General features: G+C 37.9%; 1 protein-coding gene and 1 long non-coding RNA gene across 2 annotated transcripts; both read left to right on the top strand.

Annotated features, from left to right (window-relative positions):
- The first annotated feature begins 6,920 nt into the window (after positions 1-6,920).
- LOC114527899 lies at positions 6,921-9,541 on the top strand. Its single transcript, XR_003687450.1, has 3 exons — positions 6,921-7,040; positions 8,619-8,839; positions 9,458-9,541. It is a non-coding gene; the product is annotated as an uncharacterized LOC114527899 (long non-coding RNA).
- Positions 9,542-13,798: 4,257 nt separating this feature from the next.
- LOC114527847 lies at positions 13,799-18,193 on the top strand. Its single transcript, XM_028549550.1, has 3 exons — positions 13,799-14,534; positions 16,432-16,652; positions 17,203-18,193. The coding sequence occupies exons 1-3, from the start codon at positions 13,980-13,982 to the stop codon at positions 17,333-17,335; spliced, it is 909 nt and encodes a 302-aa protein (XP_028405351.1). The 5' UTR covers positions 13,799-13,979; the 3' UTR covers positions 17,336-18,193.
- The last annotated feature ends 1,527 nt before the right edge of the window (positions 18,194-19,720 follow it).

The raw sequence follows: 19,720 nt of genomic DNA, 5'->3' as shown, positions 1-19,720 counted from the left end.
TTCACGAGTTGGCAAACAGGGAAACATTTGTGGAAACACTGCGAATCATAAATGTTTCGCAACAATTTTTCCTAGTTCGATAACTTTTTTCCTGCCAATAAACTATAATTTGTATGATAGAATGTGAATGATTGATTAATATTGAATGTTGTAATTGCATTCGTACGAGTGCTTTCAACGACTGACGTGTAATTTAAGTTTTCTAATAGCATTTCTATATATAATTTTTTTTGTTTGCGATTAGCAGACTGTCGTGTACGTAACGTACTTTATTAAAATACTTTTTTCTGAGATGCCCTTCTACCTTGAATTGAGTATACGATCGTGACGAATTCTTAAAAATACCTTTGCCTATGAGGAGAAATTGTAAATAATATTTGTATGTGATTTTTGGATATTTCATCATGGTAATTATAAATTAGATAAGGGTTTGCGGTTTGATAAGAGTTTTTTGTTTATTAGTAAAATGCGTTTAAAAATTTTGTAATGTTTGAAACATTGAGCTAAAATAGATTATTTTATTCTATTAATAGTTCAATGGTGTGTAATGCATGGGCACAGGCGCGCGCACATCAAGAGAAATCTGAGCCGTGCCCGACTTTTGTAGTGTTTGTTTTGATAGAAAAAGCCTGGCATTATAAGACATAGTCGTATAATTTATTCTACAAGCATAAAGGTACGCGAACCTAAAATTTTAGTGGCGATACGAATGTCCAGCCAACGAGTGGCCAAGGCTGCAAGAATTTAACCTGTGGAAACCTAATTTTAGAATGCAATTATTTCTGTGGGACTATCTATTGCAGCAGAAATTGCTCGATTTGGTGAACTGATTGCAGCTAGTGCAGCTTTCGGTTTATAATGCCATTATCCGTTGTTACCATTTCAGAGACATAGAATCTTTTTGGAATTTGATTGCATGCTCTAGATGACTAGATCTTTTGAAATGAGCACATCAGCGTCTTATGACAAGAGCCATTTTCATCAACATTTTAATCACAAATAACATGTGTCACTACAAACTATTTGCAATTTAACTGGTTTAATTAAAGGTTCTGCCCTCTGCTGACCCACCCAGACCATTAAATAGAAATTTATCTATTGTATAAATTATTTTCTGATACTTTAAAGTTACAGGAAATTAGCCGCAGTTTTGACGGTAAATTTTAGTATCATCGACATAAAGATAAGGTACACGTTATCTTTCCTATGATAAATCTGTCACTTCGTTTATGTATAATAAAAACTGTAATGACCTAAGGCCAAGCGTAGACTGTAGAGTCCTGCGTTTGGAATGCCGCGCATACCACATGGCGATAATTTGCAATTATCTTTCATCCCACTCGCCAAGCTTCTTCAGGCTTCGTTTATAGAATATACTGATCAGAATTTGTCGCACTGATCAGAATATGGCCCTTGAACTCCTTGAACTTAAATTTCAAGGCGCTCGGGAAATAAGGCTGTTTTCGATTACATTCGAAGCAGCCTTTGAAAATCTACTCATGCAACCTGAAAAACAAAGCGCGCTTTGCCCGCGCGAGCAAAACCGACGTATGGAGAATCGCCTTTAGGATTTCCAGTTGCATAGAAAGCTCGTTTGCGAAATATCTACATATCTACACTTTTGAATTGATTCAGTTTGACTCTCCTCTCGTTTTCAATGGTTCGCTAGCGAACCATTTCTTTGCTAGTGGAAATCCTGACCAGCCTTACTAGGCCGTAGGATGAGCATCCAAAAGATGCAATTCCGTTGCACCCCTCGTGAAACTACATAATTTTCACATGAATCAATAGATAAAAACTTACTTTATCAGATTCCGTCGCTCCCCAAGTGAAACAGGTGCACAAATGGGAAAAAAATCCCTCCAAAGTTTGCTATATTCGCGCTTCGAAATATTCGAACCGCCATTGTTTTAGTAGCAAATACGCATGCGCTTGTCAGCCAAACTCGCACTGCGCACGCGCAGACAGGAAAAATGGATTTTCCCTGTGGGTTTTCCCCGATTTCCCGTGTAAAAATAACAAAATAGAATCACGGAATAAAGATCAAACCTTGTAATATTAACGAATAAATACACACACAATAAATATTGTTAAAACACATTGTACATTTTGCTTGCTCATATGCTAAATCACTTCAATTTATTGGCTATTGTTTCAAAATACCGTTTTAACGTATAATTCTACTTATTAACATCTTAATTCAATAAAAATTTGTGAGGTAAAAAACCCACCTGTATCAAACAGGACGGAGAATATATAAAATACATACAACTCACACAATCAAGAAACAAGTTAAATATTTCGCTTAAATATAGCCTTGGCCAAACGCAGCAAGAAACATTGTCGCGAAAATATTCGTGATTTTCAATGTTTGCTCCAATGTTTCCCTGTCTCCCACATCTGGAAACATTGGCTTTTAATGCAGAAACAAAATTTGCTTCTCGAAAAGCAAAAATATTTCCTATTGCACTGCTCCTACCAACATATCTACATAGACAGAATGCAAGGTCTTTCTTCTTAGCATCAATCTGAGGTAATATATGATGTTCTTCCTCAATTTCCTTATTTTGCATGGCATCATTTAAATTAACAGTTTTTCTTTTTCCAAGAAAATAAGGATTTATCTCCTTTGATGGTGCTGGGAGGGATCTTGACCTTGGAATGCTATCCCGTCTCTATAACTCAGTACTTGCACTTTGTTCCCTTTGAATGATAATGCCCCCAGTGATGTGAGTTGTCCCTTTGCCAGATCTAGTTTCTTCTGAGAAATCATCATTATCCCATGCAAGAGTAGTTGGAACATCACTAACAAAGCCTGGAGGAATAGCAGAATCATTGGATATATTCATCTGTGCAAGGGCAGTTTCATGGCACAATACAAATGAGTGTGACATGCAATGTCCAAAGCCACTCAATAGAGAAATTACTGAGGCTGAACCTGTCAGTTGTCTAAGTGCCATGGCAAGTGCTATGCTCTTAGGTGTAGGATTCCTTCCCCCAGATGCTAAATTCACAAGGTCTTGTACAATTGATGTTAGTTTGGAACTGTTCTTGCCCTCAATTGGCACGTACTCACTTAAAGTTGGCTCTGAAGAGAATCCACAAGTCCAAGCCAATACATTAAAAAGTTCACATGGAACCACTTTTTGCACATTATCCATTGTCAAATCAGATGCCAATGGTGGCCAAGGAAGATCTTTCCCCTGGATTTGCATGAGTATCCGTTCATCATTCTTTCTCTCGGCAGCTGTATGTAGAAGACCAGCATCAATTGTTTCTGCCAACATGAGTGGGGTTCTTCTTCTCTTCTTAGTCACCTGGTGTGAACAAAACTATTAAACTAAATATCTGCTAATAACACAGTTGGATGTTTGCAGCATTAGAAACTACTTTACCCTAAGCCTAAATAAACTTAATTGACCACAATTCAAGATATTTTAAAACCAAACTCGAGAATGCTGTGCTACTAGTGCACATTGCACTAGCTACTAGTGCACATTGCACTAATATAATTATATCTATCAAAATGACCATACCTTGTCTAGTGAGAACCAAGAGGAATCTCTTCCACAAACAATACATATCTCTGGAAGTACATGCTCGTTTCTTTTAGGCAGGGTCTTATTAACGTCTGCGACTGATTGTCGTGTAATTTTTCGCCTTGGTTCCATTGGTTCCACTTTCACATGTAGTCCTTCGGTAGGAGTTACAGTTTCAGAGCTAGTGCCTTCTCCTTTTTCTTCCTTTCGCTTTTGTCTACGGATCTTCTCTTCATCACAAAATCTCTTCCAGCATTTCATATGATGGTACCATTCTAAGTTAATGCTGTCAGGGTTCTTCTCCATGTATGAATTGACAGATCCGTCATCGATGTTTTCGTAAGATTTCTTAGCTATTTCAGCTTGTTGACATTTAAGTTTGGCCCATTTGGACCTACACTCAAGAAATTTCTTAAGCCTTTGGCGTGTAACTTTGCAAAGTTGCTCCGTAACGCCATCAAAATGAATAAAACATGAGGATATTCGAGTGTTATAAATATCTTCAGCCATGATTATTTTGCATAACTCGAAGCATGTGCGTGCTTATGCGCGTGCGCAGTGCGAGTTTGGCTGACAAGCGCATGCGCATTTGCTACTACAACAATGGCGATTTGAATATTTCGAAGCGCGAATATAGCAAACTTTGGAGGGATTGTTTTCCCAATTGTGCACCTGTTTCGCTTGGGGAGCGACGGATTCTGATAAAGTAAGTTTTTATCTATTGATTCATGTGAAAATTATGTAGTTTCACGAGGGGTGCAACGGAATCCGTTTTCTAAGCATCTTTTGGATGCTCATCCTACGGCCTATACTGAGAATAATATACATGTTATCACGGTACATAAAACCACCTTGGCAACGCCGGAATAATGCAAGGCCTAGGGGATTTCGTGAAAAGGCACTTCTGTATAACCACGCATACTAGAGAATGATTGCAAAACGTTTGAACTTTTTTCTTCCTATTTTCTCTTTTTAAGATGATATCAGTGTCTTTGAGTTTTTGATGTTTGTTGGTTGCACTTCTAAAGCTATATACATGAATGTAATCCCGTAAAAGGCAAGGGGTCAACTGCCCCCTGCTCCGGAGTCCCTGAAAACCAAATCGTATCTCCAAAATCTATTACGATCAATTGACCACTGCATATTACATCAGAACCTAGTAAATATCTTATCGTTAAGAACCACTCCAAAGCGAGATATTTTCAAGAAATATTCGCATGCTCAATACCTTTATTCTGTCTTTACAAATCAGCATTTCATTACTTCTACCCATGCAAGCTCCTATGTGGGCCATATTTTTCCTAACAACTTCAATGCGTTTAAACTTCGCCAGATATATTGAATTTTACTGCGTTGCACGAAACTGTTATTATTGCACAAATTTTAATTGTTCTAGGTCAATCTGAAATAAAACCAATTCCACTGCCGTAACGATAGAATTTGTTTAGTTATCCCATTTATAAAAAATTCCGCCATTTTGTGTTTTGGGTGCATGTGTCTGATGCTCGTAAGTATGATTACTGCACATTTATACATCTCTTTTGACTCAAAGTCAATTACTGTAATATTGAAAGAATAGATATTTGTCACTTTTCAATGTAAAAGAAAAAAATCTTTCACTAGTGGACTCTTGAACTTTAGAATTTAGCCATGCAAAACCCCGATTCCGTTATCTTTCCCTGCAAGGCGCAGTCCCAGTACAGGGAAAAGTATTAATCTTAGATACCAGGTTGCTGCTACTCTTTTCTTCCACCATGACCTTATTCGTCATTGTTTTTATCACTGTAACGCCATACTTGTGTTTAAGAATGTTGTTTTGATTCCGTTTTCATAAATATAAAAACGGATATATGCTTGTTATGGCTATTTCTAGGTATATGTTATGAATGGCTCCACGGGCGATAGGATCGTGCTAGGACAAAACATCGCGGGAAATGTTTCTTTGATCTGCTAATGATATCTACAAACACTACCTTTTGTTATTTTTTATACATGATCCCGTCGTCAAAAAATTTACACTCAAAGTCGACCTCATTGAATGATGTCGTAACAATCGGAACGTGACAGACTTCGTGCCATTCGTTTGTCCAAAAGGACATTACTGTCTATCCAGGACTCTACATCCTAACTACAGGCTGTGCCCACACCATGCACTTATAATAACTTATGGGAGGACAACAATAAATAAGACCTTGATTTTCAGTGTTTTACCTTAAGTCGTTCCGTTGATTAAAAGGATTTTCGCATTGATCAATAATAAAATGAGTTCCGTGTCCCAGTCATGGACTATAGGTGTGCATGATTTTAATCATACTTAAATACGGGCGATAATCTGTGAAATCTATTGAGCAATTTAGTGCCCAATTAAGTTGTACGCATAACTCATCGGGGGACGGTGGTGCAACGTCCTGAAGAATTCTTTTTTTTGATGACTTATTTATTTTGTTAAAATTGTTTTGGAAAAGACTATTATGTAAGGAGATAATGAAGTTTGTCATCGTAATATAATCTATTGTTTCAATTTTATTGCATTCGACGCGATCAAAATGCGACGTACAAACTAGACCGAAATTTTTTGGATGGAAGGGTGTGTGTCCTTTGCAAAAGATATAAAATAGCTTGCGAACGAAATTTGAACTCTATAAAATTACACTGAGTCGTTGAAATTATTATAGTTTCATTTAACTTCTATAAGTACAAGCCCATTCAAGAAAATTTTCAAATTCATAACAAATCAGCCCCGCGCGTACATGCGGCGTTAATAATGCGTTTAATGACAAATGCAAACTAGTCAAAACATTTCAACTTTGTCCCCAAGCAGATAACCAATGATCATTACGTGAGGGAACTTTGGTCGCGCTTGTACCATGCACGAAAGTTGCATAATATGAGTTCGAACTAAACCTCTTTACCATTACGGGCGCATCTTTGAAAGGGAAGGTGTCAAAAGTATAAACTGATAAAATCATGGCTTTCACGAAATTGGTTGTGTTTTCAACTTTCTTGTACATTGTCAGCAGCTCAAACCCTGACAAAGGCTATCTCTTGCTGAACGGCTCCCTCCCAACAAAAGGTTGCTACGATTTGCCGAACAATAAGCAATGCCCGTCAAATCTTATCAACTACAAAGTCTTTGGATCGGGTTATTCCGACACCATGTCAAAGCTTAGCCTGAAATCAGTCGAACTTATGATGATGTCGCTAAAAAACTTCAAGGAGGTAACGAAAGCCTGCGAAGACGCAGTCCGCGAGTACGCTTGCTCCAATACTTTTGCGCGGTGCGTGAAGGACGACGGTCAATCGCTCCTTGGCGCGACTGTAACATTCAATGTCACACGAACAGAACAAGCTTGCGCTAGGGTGAAGATATCATGTCCGCTCTCCGTTCAAATGGCAACCATCAGTAACTGCACCAAAATCGTAAGAAATTTCATGGATTTCGCATACTGCGTCGAGACTCCTAATATTCCAGGTGACATATGCCCAAAGTCAAACTATAAGGTAGGGATCGAGTATTCTTCGGAATCGAGAGAAAATATTTACAAAATTAATTTCGGAAAAAGTCTTCTACTTACAGGGTGGATTGTGGAACTAGATGCAATAAGTCGGCGAGGGTTGCATATTCATATATTTTCGTTCGATCTATCGGATCCAACGGATTTCCCTTGTACGTATATTAGGTGCCAAAGGTATTTAAAAAATTTTTCACAAATTTTGCGAAAGAGAAATATTTACAAAAACAGAATTCGTGTTCCTATGAGATACCCGTTGATACAATCTTTTTTGGATAACTGTTTTTTCTGAATTTCCCAGTCTCTTTTCTTAGTTCGTTCCCATATCGAAATGGAAACACTATTTAGGCTAGTGACATGCAGATTCCAACTAACCAATCTAATCTTTTATTACAAAATGGTACTGACTGGTACAATGAACGTCTAACAGGAAATGAGTAGGAGGGTGAGCAGGAAGCGGAGTTGACCCTCTCTTCTTATGCACTAAACTCATAGGGTGCCTTTCCATTCATTTCAGTGCAAAATGTCGCGCGATTCGTTTCCAGTTACGATCGCTTTCTCTTCAAATGTGTTCACAATCAAGCTCATGAGCAAAACATTCGGTATTCATAGCTGTGATCTACTGATAAGTCATAAATTGTTTAAAAGAGACCATATGTTAGTTCCTAAGTAGGGGAAAAATTATCTTGAAAATTAAAATTAACCTCCAAACTGCATGCCGGTATCATATTCATTAGAGCTGAGGTTTTCCTCAATGTAAATGTACTGGGTGTCCTAGTTAAAGCAGAACCGGATTAATTGATCATATATTCGCTAAGATTATATTCATACTGGCATCGTTATTTTTTGAAAGTAAGTTTTAAACTACTCAAAAAAATAACGACATTAGTGTGAATATAATTTCAGCAAATACATAATTCATTCATTTGGGTCCGCTTTCAATGGGACACACTGTATAGTATATGTTCATTAAAGGATCATATTTCAAGTAACATAGCACATTACTTTGCCATGAAAGTAAGTTCAGTTTTCACTATGCGTAGTAATACTTTTGGCACCCAGCATATACGCGTTTTTGAAAGAAATTCGATGGGTAAAAATAAAATATTTGAATATCCGCCCCCAATTATGGCGCTTCTTTCGGCCCTGTCGACTTGTGATCAAGATGTGTGCCTGTTTCACGTTTCGAAATGCAGTGAATGAATTCACACATTGAAAAAATTTCCTCGGAATGGAGCTTTTTCGCAGATTGCATTAGGCGCAGGTTGTAGAATATTTTAAAATTTTATTCGGAAAATTTTCCTCCGAAAACTTTCTGTTCCATTCCGAGGAAATTTTTTCGTTGTGAGAATACAGCTTTATTTCAGATATTGTAACACGTGCATGCAGGCGCACCATATAAAAAAACAACAATAGCCATAATGAGCAGAAATGTGTCAGAAAGAAAATGTGTCATGAGCAGAAATTTTGAAATAAATCCAAGAATTCTGGCAATGAATTCCCACGCGCTGCCTAAAAATATTCAACCTCGTACCCAGGGTCTTATTAAGTACAGCAATTTTTTTAGCACCCAAAGGTAAGCGCTAACTTCTATCAAGTCCGTACGAGCAGTTTTAGCAAAACGTTCACCAGACTTGCCTCTATAACCTTTGGAACATCTTCTAAATGCAAGAAAAATTTCGTTGACATACAATGTGAACTGATACGTGGTCCCATCTGTTCCAAAAACATGATGCTACGAATGTTTACCACAACTCGACAGAAGTGCGAGACTACGATGAAGAACTGGTATGTATATGTGCATGCATTACCGTACGCCATTATATAACCTGCTGAATAAAAAGGACTCCTGGGTGGTACCACGGGTGGTACTTATGGGTAAATTTTGTACACGATAACCCTTTTTTTGCCTTTAAACGAAAACGTCTGGTATCATTCAGGCGTAGAGAAATCATATATAGCGCAAGAAAGCGCACGTTGTTATGGGGTTAAAATCAAAGCGAAAAGGGGGGAGAATGCCCTCTCGCCTCCTTCTCCGGCGTCCCTCATCATTATTGATAGAAATCCCAAATATCTGGTGTACGAATAAACCATATTGCAAAAAAACACACGCATTAACAGAAATGTGAGTACTATAAGCTGAATATAAGAAGCGATGATGTAAGCTACTTGATTATTGGCGCTGGCTTAATCTGTTTGTCAGAAAAATAACCTAATCCAGAAAAAGTGAAGCCTGTGATAGTATCAATCCTGTTAAACTGACAATAAACGTTGGAAGTAATTTAAAAAGGTGATCGAAAGCCTCTCAACACTCTTTATCTAGACGCTTCGAAGTTTACCAAACAACTAGACTCTTTGCGTCTCGAAAGACAATAATATCATACGCCGGGCCCTTTTTTCTTTTAGCATTCCAATCTTACTGGCCAATATTCGGACCTATTTCTTGGAAACGTGCAAGATATTCCCTGATGGTACAGCTAAAATGGTTCCATTGCCTGGTTATAATACCGCCGGCAATAATTCACTGTAGTGTGAAAAACCAATTTCTATACAATGATAAACCGATCTAATTAACAGTATGATTATGAACGACATTACAATATTAAATAAATTGAAAGCTTTGGTGTTTTATCCTATTTTTTTCCATTAACTACAAAACTTAAGCCTCTTAAGCTCCTTATACAGACGAGCAAGTTTTAAATGACAATTTTTTATATGACAAGTTTTAATTGGCAATTGAAGTGTGTATATACAACAAATTTTCTATGACATTTTTTTTCTTTCACAAGTTTTATTTGCTCGCGTGAACGTGACAGCAAGTTTACTTTGACAATTTAGTTTCCAGTTCGCGATGTAATCGTACAGCGGAAAACGTTAGCCCGCTAACAGGCGCCATTCAGTAAAATTTCATTTCTGAATCATGTAATGATTGTAGTGTAATAATAACGTAAGGATTGCAATGTAATAATAACGTAATTTAGTCCTTTTCTTGTTTCTATCTCTATATGATTCCGAGTTAGTATTTCATAAACTCCGATCCCTGTAAACTTGACCTGAGCATATTTTTTATTGCCAAATCAGTCAGGGATACAACGCTGGTTCAAAATCAAGTGCATGTACTTCATTTTGAACAACTGTACTTGCATGTCATAGAAAAAATTGTCAAAGTTGGGCGTACAGACGAACAATTAAAACTTGTCACATAAAAACTTGTCATAATAAACTTGCTCGTCTGTAAGAGGCTCGTCTGTACGCCCAACTTTGACAATTTTTTCTATGACAAGTACACTTGTTCATAAAAAACTTGTCATAGAAAATTTGTTGTGCATACACAAGTGCAATTGCGTATTAAAACTTGTCATATAAAAACTTGTCATAGAAAACCTGTTCGTCTATAAGAGGCTTTTTAAAATAGCATACATGCATAAACGGTAGACACTTCGGATCGATGCCTTATATAGTACTCGGGCGTTTTAAAGTACATTTCGTGCGATTTATCGATGTGGCTTCGCCTGATGTTGCGGTTGGTAGGATGTATGCCGTGGTCGTGGATATAGGTTTCGAAAGTGTGTTTAAGAATGTTGTTTTGGGATTATAATCAACATAAAAGGTGCATGCATCAAACTGAGACGAAATTAACCCGATCTGAGATCTCGCAGCAAAAAATGGAAGGGTATACAAGGGGAAAAGACCGAATATAAACAGAATAATTAAATTATCAACAATTCAAGGAAAAAATGCTCGGTTTTGAAGAGGGATGGTCGATGAAATTGCCAGATTAGTTCGGATATGGAATTGTGCAATCTATGTCGCCATTATTCCAAAATCTCAGACTCACTGAGTGACACGAATCATGCGGTAACTATTCTTTTACGATATTTCCACTCGATTTTAATTGCTTGTGTCTAAGTATTTCACTAATAAAATCAAGCCCTTGATTCAGAGGATTCGATACATCGTCGCGCATCCATAGATGAGAGCGAGTCGTGCTTGGTGAGACTACCCCGATGGAGATAGCAAGGGGTTCACCATGTAGCTGCCAATTAACGCCTGTAGCCCGCGCTATAGCGCTCCCTGGGGAGACTTAGCGTTATATGCCATGCATACTTCGGGAACAGCCATCCATGTAAATATAATTAGGTAACTAGTCAACGCCTCAACGGCAATATCCTTCCTCCTTTCTTAGTCTTCGACAAAGCGCAGAAAAATCTTTGTCTTAAAGTTGATAAGATTATCAGCTCGTGGTAAATTAGACCAAATTATTTCCTAAAAGGCCCCATATAATTTTCCATGATACCACATCGCTAATCAGATATAGATTTTCTTGAATCTTGAGTGTCAAGAGGATAGCGAGGTCTTAATTCTCACTGACGTCGATAACTGGGAGCGGAATTCTCTGGTCGAATTAATGTTGATCTAGAAATGTGAGGTCCTCAACTTTTTTATGTGACTAAATCGTGGTGGAATTTTTTTACGTCGCATCTATGACAAATCTACCATATAAGATGATCGCTTTTTCTTCAGCGCGACCGCAAAAGGTTCCGCGGAATGCTTTCTTAACATCAAATCACAAGCCGTTTAGATTACCCTAAATTTGGAAATTGATCATGGATTTTGTCGGATTACACATTCAGTGGTTCTCAAAAAAGTATAATCCGACTGTGAAACGCATGTTATTCGACATGCATTGAGAGAAGTTCGCTGCATGAGCATACATAATTAAAATTTATGAAATAGCGCGGTATTCGCAATCCCCTTTGTGCATGTGAAAATTAATGGATCTTCAACGAGAAATTAATATACAATGTGCGCGCGATTTTTTATCTCTTATGCGAGCGAGTTACTACTTAGAACAAAATATATTTTAGATTACGGATTATGCCATCAGAAATTTGGATTGTAAACTACACTGAATTTTTTGAAAAATTAGCTGCAAAATATCAATCAATTTTTTTGCAAACGCATTATCTTAAAAAAGCTGTTTGACCAAATGGTTTAATTTGCAAACAAGACGCTCGCTAAGCGTTTACTCGAGCTAAAGCAGTGCTTTTGCTTGTGCATGCTTTTACCCGGAGAAAGTCTATAAGTAAAAGCAGATGCGCGCAGTCATTTAGTTTTGATCGAGACACAGAATTTGTGTACAGACCGTTTAATTTTGATCGCGCAGAATATGCGCGCAGTCGTTTATCTACGATCAAATTCCTAGAATATTCTTTCAGTCGTTTAGTTTTGATCGAGCACACAGAATATACGTGCAGTGTCGTTTAGCTTCGATCGAGTACGCTTTGAAAGCGTACAAACACAAAAAAATGTGGGTGCGTATCACAAATACCTGCGTGCGCATATTAAAACGCAATATTATTACACTTTTTGTAATTTTGTTAGCGTAACGTGTTGTATGCACAATGAAGCTAAAAGTCGAATCCGCTGCTGAAGTTTGCACGAAGAAACAGGAAGTTGAGTGAGCCGCTGAACGCCAATAAGATGTTCACAAATATGTCACATGCGACCACGATTTACTTCGATTGGCCAAAATCAAGATTGGCCGCGTGAGAGAATAAGTCTTGCGCGAAAAAAAACTGATTTTAGGCTCTCGCTTTAGCTCGACTGCTCGAGTAATAACAAGCTGATCTTTTACCAACTTTTCATCGCATGTATAAAAAAAGGGAAAGGAAACTAAAAGTTCCAGTGAAAATTATGTTCCTATGAAACAGGGACCGGTTGTATAAAAGTCTTAACTACATTTTGCATAGTTAAATCCTAGCTAAGTCAGAAATACACTACTCTGATTGGCCAATTCTGTCCTCAACTGCAGTTGAAAGTTAACTGGTCATTTATACAACTGGCCTCAGAACTGTAAATTGGGTTAGAATAACAATTAATACGCTTAAATGAAATTTCCGTCAACAATTCACCAAACACCCGGTATATATATAATAAATATATATAGGTAATTTAACCGTCCATTTGCGATCAAGTCACTCGTCGCGAGCGAGCTATTCGGATATTTCCCATTTTTATTAAATTAAAAAGACTCACTCAGTAAACAACATTGTATCAAACACTTCAGTGTTTAACAAAATCAGTCTTGTTGACTGAGAGATATATTGTTGGAAGAGAATAGTGCTACTGGTGTTCAGTGCCAGATATGCGCAATGCCAAATGTAAATATATATTGTCCTGAAGCAATGTTCGGTTTATTGTGTACGCGTTACGTGTAACCACACTTGTAGTTTATATTTACTTGGCTTTTTAAACTGGACCTATTGTTTTCGAATTTGTCACAACACGTCAGAAATGCAAAGGTAATAGAAGCCACGTTTAGGCTAAACCCACGGCACGGCTAAACGGCACGGCACCCTGTCCATTTTGTCCGACCTTTGTATCGGAAATTTTTAAATAATTCCATGCCAGGCTATGGGTTGAAAAATGGGTTTTTAATTTTGATCTGGAAAGGTCTTAATTGTCCTGATATAGAACTGTTAGGCCTACTAATATTCCAATGCTTTGAAATGAGACAGACAATACAACAGGCTACAATCTATTCTGATGTTAACAACTTGAAAATGGATTTAAACACTTGTGGGAATAGTCTTGTTGACCAGCCGATACCAGCCAAGGTAAAGAAGAACACTTAGCGATTCCCGGTGCGCGATGATAGAATATAAGCAGATTAAATTCGCCCTTAATTTACATGTATTTACGAAACAATATATACTCTTTTTACCAAAACGTCTCTGCGTTGTTTTAGGGATTCTGTCATCTTTTATCCGGTTGCCCTCAATGTTGAATGACGCGCTCAAGATAACACGTATTTATATTCGGCAGCGCATTAGACCATAAATCAATCTGTCCTTCCTTCGCGACTGATCTGACTCTCTGTAGGTCTGTAACCTCGTCAGTGCAGTGTCAGCATTGAAACTCAGCGATGTCTATGGTGCTGAAATGGTTCCTCGTTTCTTTGTCCCTCTGCTCTGCCGTTAGCGCGGCGAGTATGGGCGCAAATAATGCCAATAAACAAGCTCCCCAAGGGTATCTGGTTTTGGACACCAGTGCACCGACGAGCTGCTATGATATACCGAATAACACTGTCTGCCCTTCATTTTCCCACCAAGTTCCTGGGGCTGACGCAATGCCGACAGCCTTGGCTTTGGTAACTCTTCAGAATGTGCAAGTCGAGTTAAACCGTGTGGCCGTTTTTAAAGGTACCCGGGATTGCCTTGAGGATCTTCGCGAATATTCATGCTCTAACTCGCTAATGCAGTGCACGCCGAACAAGCAGTCACCTTACGGTTTCGTATTGGAATACAACGTAACCCGGACCAGGCAAGCCTGCGAAAATGTGAAAAAATCATGTTCTTCTCTTGTTCAAGCGGCAACGATTCACAACTGCTCCATCATTCAGACAAACCCTTACGACTTCGCGATATGTGAAAAGCATACTGTTGTCCCTGGTGACGTCTGTTCAAGAACAGATTACATGGTAAAGTATAAACATTTTTCAACGACATAGTTGTCAAAAAAATCCTCTATTTTAAGCCGGCTCATTGTGGTAAATAAGTGATAAGCTAGAGAGAGTTTCTGTTGCTAACCACCAGGCGACAGTCTCTCGTCTGTTCAGACTATCACCGTGGCCCGCCCTTGGTAAAATTAAGACACAGATATTAGGAAGAGATGATTTTTAAATAGTTTTTTCACCTTTCGAGAATTTCTTCTAACCTCGGCTCTTATTTGCATGTGCCACAGTATTTATTGTTGAATTGGTTGAAACCGAGGTGTGATAGGAAATCAATGCATGATCTAATGGTCGCCTATTTTTTTGCTCGGGTTATCTCCTATACACAATCGTCTTTTTCAGACCTTCTCTCCAAAAAACATTATGTCAGAATGATGTGGTCACAGTAGGTCAACAACGCCTGTTATTATTATTGCCATTATTTATTAATTAATCGCTCCTAGCGGCTATCCTAGAGTAACGTATTTATTCAGTCTTATAAAAGTAGGTATTAAGACTGAGGTTAGCAAAACATGTGGATAAGGATTATCTTTATATGACGATAATAAGGTCACAAATTTAAAGTGAATAGTTTCAGTATAGTTTGATAAAAAGGATTATGAATGGGACTATATATATATACCGCAGCACTACATCCAAATAAATGCATGTAGCTTCAGCTGACTCCGGCAGTAACCATGATTCGCAAGATTGCTCTGTGTTGAGTTGTAGGCAGATTTTGGCGCGGTCCAAGGTTAACAAAATTACACATGCACAAGACGTCCTTCATCTCTTGTCAAAATATTGAAAGTAAATCACTATTGAATAGAGCGAAAGATTTTTTATTGGTGCATGCTGCAGCATATGTCCTGTTTATGTTTCACGCTTACTCAATACCCGGTAAGACGAACCCACGATCCGCAAAGAAAATCCGCAATCGGCGACAGTCAGATTGCTTTGCTTATCCATGCAGCTCCCACCTTACAGCATCTCACCAACTCAATTTGTCCAGCTCACCCTTTAGAACAGAAATCACTAGCCAGTTTTTAACTCCAAGTCGAAGTTGATGGATTCACAAGTAATGTACCCCCGCAATACTAGTTCTGTCACGGATTTAACGTTCTACAGTAAACTATACCGGTCACATTCGAATGTATGACCGATTAAAAAAAATTCTGTTGCCAGATTTGAGGAAATTCATATGAAATAGAGCTTTTGCATGCAGTACTCGGAATTTAAAATCTGAAATTCCTAAGGGCTCAAATTTCTTTTGACCAACATTAGTCGCAGCATTTTTTTCAATTTAAAACCAAGCTTAAACCCCGATCTCTGTTTATAGACCTATAAATTCTAAAAAATCTACGTTATCGAACCGGTAGCGTTTCCGTTTCATGGGCAAATTTCATATTTCCTGACACATGCAGTGGAACTTCTGAAAATTTTGCTTGTTAATAGCAAACCTTCTTCGAATAATTCACCCATTTTCTTCAGTTACACTCAGATTGAAATGCAATTGTTGTTCACACAGCAGAAACCGCCCCAACAATTTTGATACATGACAAAATGTTATTACTATAATATTCTAAATACAAGTATATAAAAGATTTGAGCGACAATACTGTCAGCAAAGTTATTTTATGTAAATTACAAGCACTTTTGTTGAACGTTACAGCGAAATTTGTCAATGATTGTAGAACCCAAAGTTCAAAGGAACCTCGCTTTTTGTTTGTAAAATGCTGTCGTGATGTCCCGCGAATTTATCATTTCAGTCCGCCTAAATGTAGCAGCTAAACAATGTCAAAGTATTTTGTCATTCGAAATGTGAACGTACGTGATCGTATTTTAGGATCTGCGATTGGTCAACATTAATATTCTTTATTTCTAGTATCCGAAAGCCTTTACGAAATTCTACCCAATCAACACGAATGGCTTTAAAGCACAGATTTTTCAATTTTCCCAAGTTGCCAATATAGCAACGAATGATGCATGCCTAGAAGAGTTTAAAGACGTATACTGCAACATCTTGCGTGGTCCTATTTGTGCGCTTATGACTAAGCGTATTTTCGCTATTAGTCAACAGGATTGCTCTAAAACAATAACAAAATGGTAACTTTACAGCTATTAAAAAGCTAGCACCTGCCATTTCGGGCGCCACACTGTGTGCGATCTGCGTTCTTGCATGGTGGTAATCGCTTCCTACCCAAATGGCTCACAGGATCAGGTCAAAATAACAGGTTGAGAGGAAGTGATTGTCTTGCATGCGAGGTGATAATCTGTCATAAGAGCCATCTTGGTTGACACAACAAGGTTTCATATTTTTTGCATGGATATAATTACCCATTTATGATTATAGATTTGTATTCAAATCAATTGCAATGATTATGGGTTATTATATTCCACCACAAAGTGTGTATGTCAATCTCGTAAAAAAATCCTGCTTTTCAAGAGAACAAACTAAGTTGTTTTATTTTATTCTTGTTTATCCTCTCTGCTTATAACTCTGCTTAATATATCTTTTCCTAATTTTGCATGTCCATGCCATTTGTTCCTGCGTGTTTTTGAAGGATCAACGAGGATAACGGAAATTACAAACCATAAAGAGTGTAACATAGAGTGTAACATTCAGAGATACTAACACCATTTGAATTTTTTATAGTATTGTAAATCCTGGTCACAAGGCGCATTTACTGGAAGTTTGCAAGTTACTTCCGGATGAAAATTTTCCAAAAATCGACCTTCCTGTAGTCTCCAACAGCAACAATGCTGGAAATTCTGCTGCCGGAAAGTAATTGGACATCTATAGTGAGTTCTATATATAAACATCTGAAGTGAGAATGCGCCCATATACATGCTTGCGAGCCAGATTTCTTTTATGTTTTTAACCACTTGGTATCAGACAACTATTTCATCGCTTGTATACGGATTCAGTCTTTTGAAAATATGAAAATAGCCCACAGATTTATATTTATCGAAGCCCATGGCAATCCCGCGTTGAATGGTCCCAGTTATAATCTGCACCCTTAGAGATAGCCGTGTGTCCGCAGAGGTTCTATATTCGTTTCTAGTCGGTAGGAAATGATAAAAATATTTTCTAGATAACCCTATACTTCCCATGCACATTTGCACGTAAAAATTTAATTGGGAGCATTCCTACGTGGGCTGTCCTCGTTAGTAGGGAGTTTATAAAGCTTCACGTTACATTCCAGGCGAAGAAACATTTTTGGCTAAAAGGTAATAAAGAGCAAATGGATTTAATTTTTGAAACCCAAAGCAAAATCAATGTTTACACATAAAAATGACGCGAATAAGTCGAACGAAAATTCTGCGACGAAAGTTAGGCCTTGCTGTTTCCCTGAAACAGAAGTTTAAAAGTTTAGTATTGGGACTATTGTTGCAATCTGGGCATCGCAAATATTGAAACATTGGAAGTTCTCACTTCGATATATATATTGTCTCACTTTTTTTATCCTCTAAGATAAATAGCACTAAATATATAAGCTCGGAATATAAACGTTTATTGCACGTTAAAATGGTGGGTTGTCATATAGATATAATTTCAAAGTGATCTCAGAAATCTGTAGTTTTACGCAAACTACCACTCATATGTATTTCTGTTGATGCTATAAATATAATATGTATTTCTATTACGTCGTGTCAAAGTCGTAGATACAATCAATTAACTTGGTGTGATTTTAAAAAGGGATTCTATTGGGGTTGACTGTGCAAAAGTGTGCGACTGGTAGTCTTACTCTAAACCATTCCTCATATACCGCGAATCTTTGCTTTCCTTTCGCTTGTAGCCTTGTACCACCCAGAGAAAATCGGCTCGCTAAAATAACCCGCATGGGTAGGCTGTGTGATATTTTTCACTATATTTTAGATTATTGAAGCCCGGTTTAGTATCAATACAGCGATTTATTGGCACAGCACGGCTAAAATGGGTACCCGTGCCCCGTGCCCATTTCATATGTGTCTCGGCTTTTGTTTTGCTAGCCTGAACACTAATAAAATTGGGCCGTGCCGATCAATTGAGTGTACTGTAAAGGTAGTCCAAGCACGGATAAAATGGTGCGGATGCCAGTTTCATCCCTGCCGTACCAAATATCACGCGTAGTGTAAACGGGGCTTAAATTGCATTTGACTCCAAAAATACACGATTCTGATCACATCACTATGGAACACCATTCGTTTTCAATTTCCTATATTGATAAACATTTCTATAATGCGCACTCCCTAGCTCTACTGTGAGTTTCGAATTTTGAACTAATTTGGAGCTCACGCCCTGCCCATGGGAACATTTCTCCCTCAGGGAAGGTCGATGATGACGCACATCGTGTAATTGCTTACAATGTTCCCCATTGCGGTTCTCTATGCAGTCAATAATGCACTTAAACTTTCACGTGAATGTTTGACCGCACCCGGCCTTGAACTTTCCTTACGTATTTGTACGTCATTCGGTTTCTATATTTTTGCGAGGTCCTCATTCCATCACGTGCACGTGGGAGCCAATCATCACTTATAACCAAGAGGCAGCATGACAGCGTCTTTTAACATCTTCGCATTAAATGTGGTTATAACAACTGCCTGAAACAATAAAAAACACTACTCGACATTTCAATCTTAAAGCCTTGAGAATTAGTATTGTTAGACATACTAACTTTCCTGAAGGAGGCCCTTCAGTCGAAAAGTCGAGAAGTGTTTTTTTCAGACAATAGTGATACCAGATGTGAGATATTGCTATCATGACATCCATACTTGGTTATTTATATCTAAATATGGCCGCCGACTGTAATTTGTCACGTCGAGGTAACTTCTATAAAGTGAGTAAAAAATATGAATATAAGCACTTCACGGCAGCATTCGTGATTGTCAAATTATTTTTTTACCTTACACAAACCAACTTTGGAATTAGGCGCCTCAGTTAAACAGCGAAATGTGTTACGAAAGCAAGCCTAACTACCAGGGGCCAGTTGTATTAAAGTTTATATAGTTAACTTTTAACTTATAGGGGCAGAATTGGCCAATCAGAGTGGTGTATATTTCTGAGTTAACAATAGGATTTACTATGTAACGTGGAGTTGAATAGTTTTATGCAACCGGCTTCTGGAGGGTAAATGAAGAAAAAAATAAGTATTAGAGCGCAGCCACGTTTTTTAAGATCCACTTTCCGGAGA

This window comes from Dendronephthya gigantea, unplaced genomic scaffold (genome assembly GCF_004324835.1).
Source record: "Dendronephthya gigantea isolate DGI-Jeju-01 unplaced genomic scaffold, DenGig_1.0 000047F, whole genome shotgun sequence".
NCBI lineage: Eukaryota > Metazoa > Cnidaria > Anthozoa > Malacalcyonacea > Nephtheidae > Dendronephthya > Dendronephthya gigantea.
The sequence above is the reverse complement of the archived record's forward strand: the minus strand, read 5'-3'. Positions and strand labels throughout refer to the sequence as shown.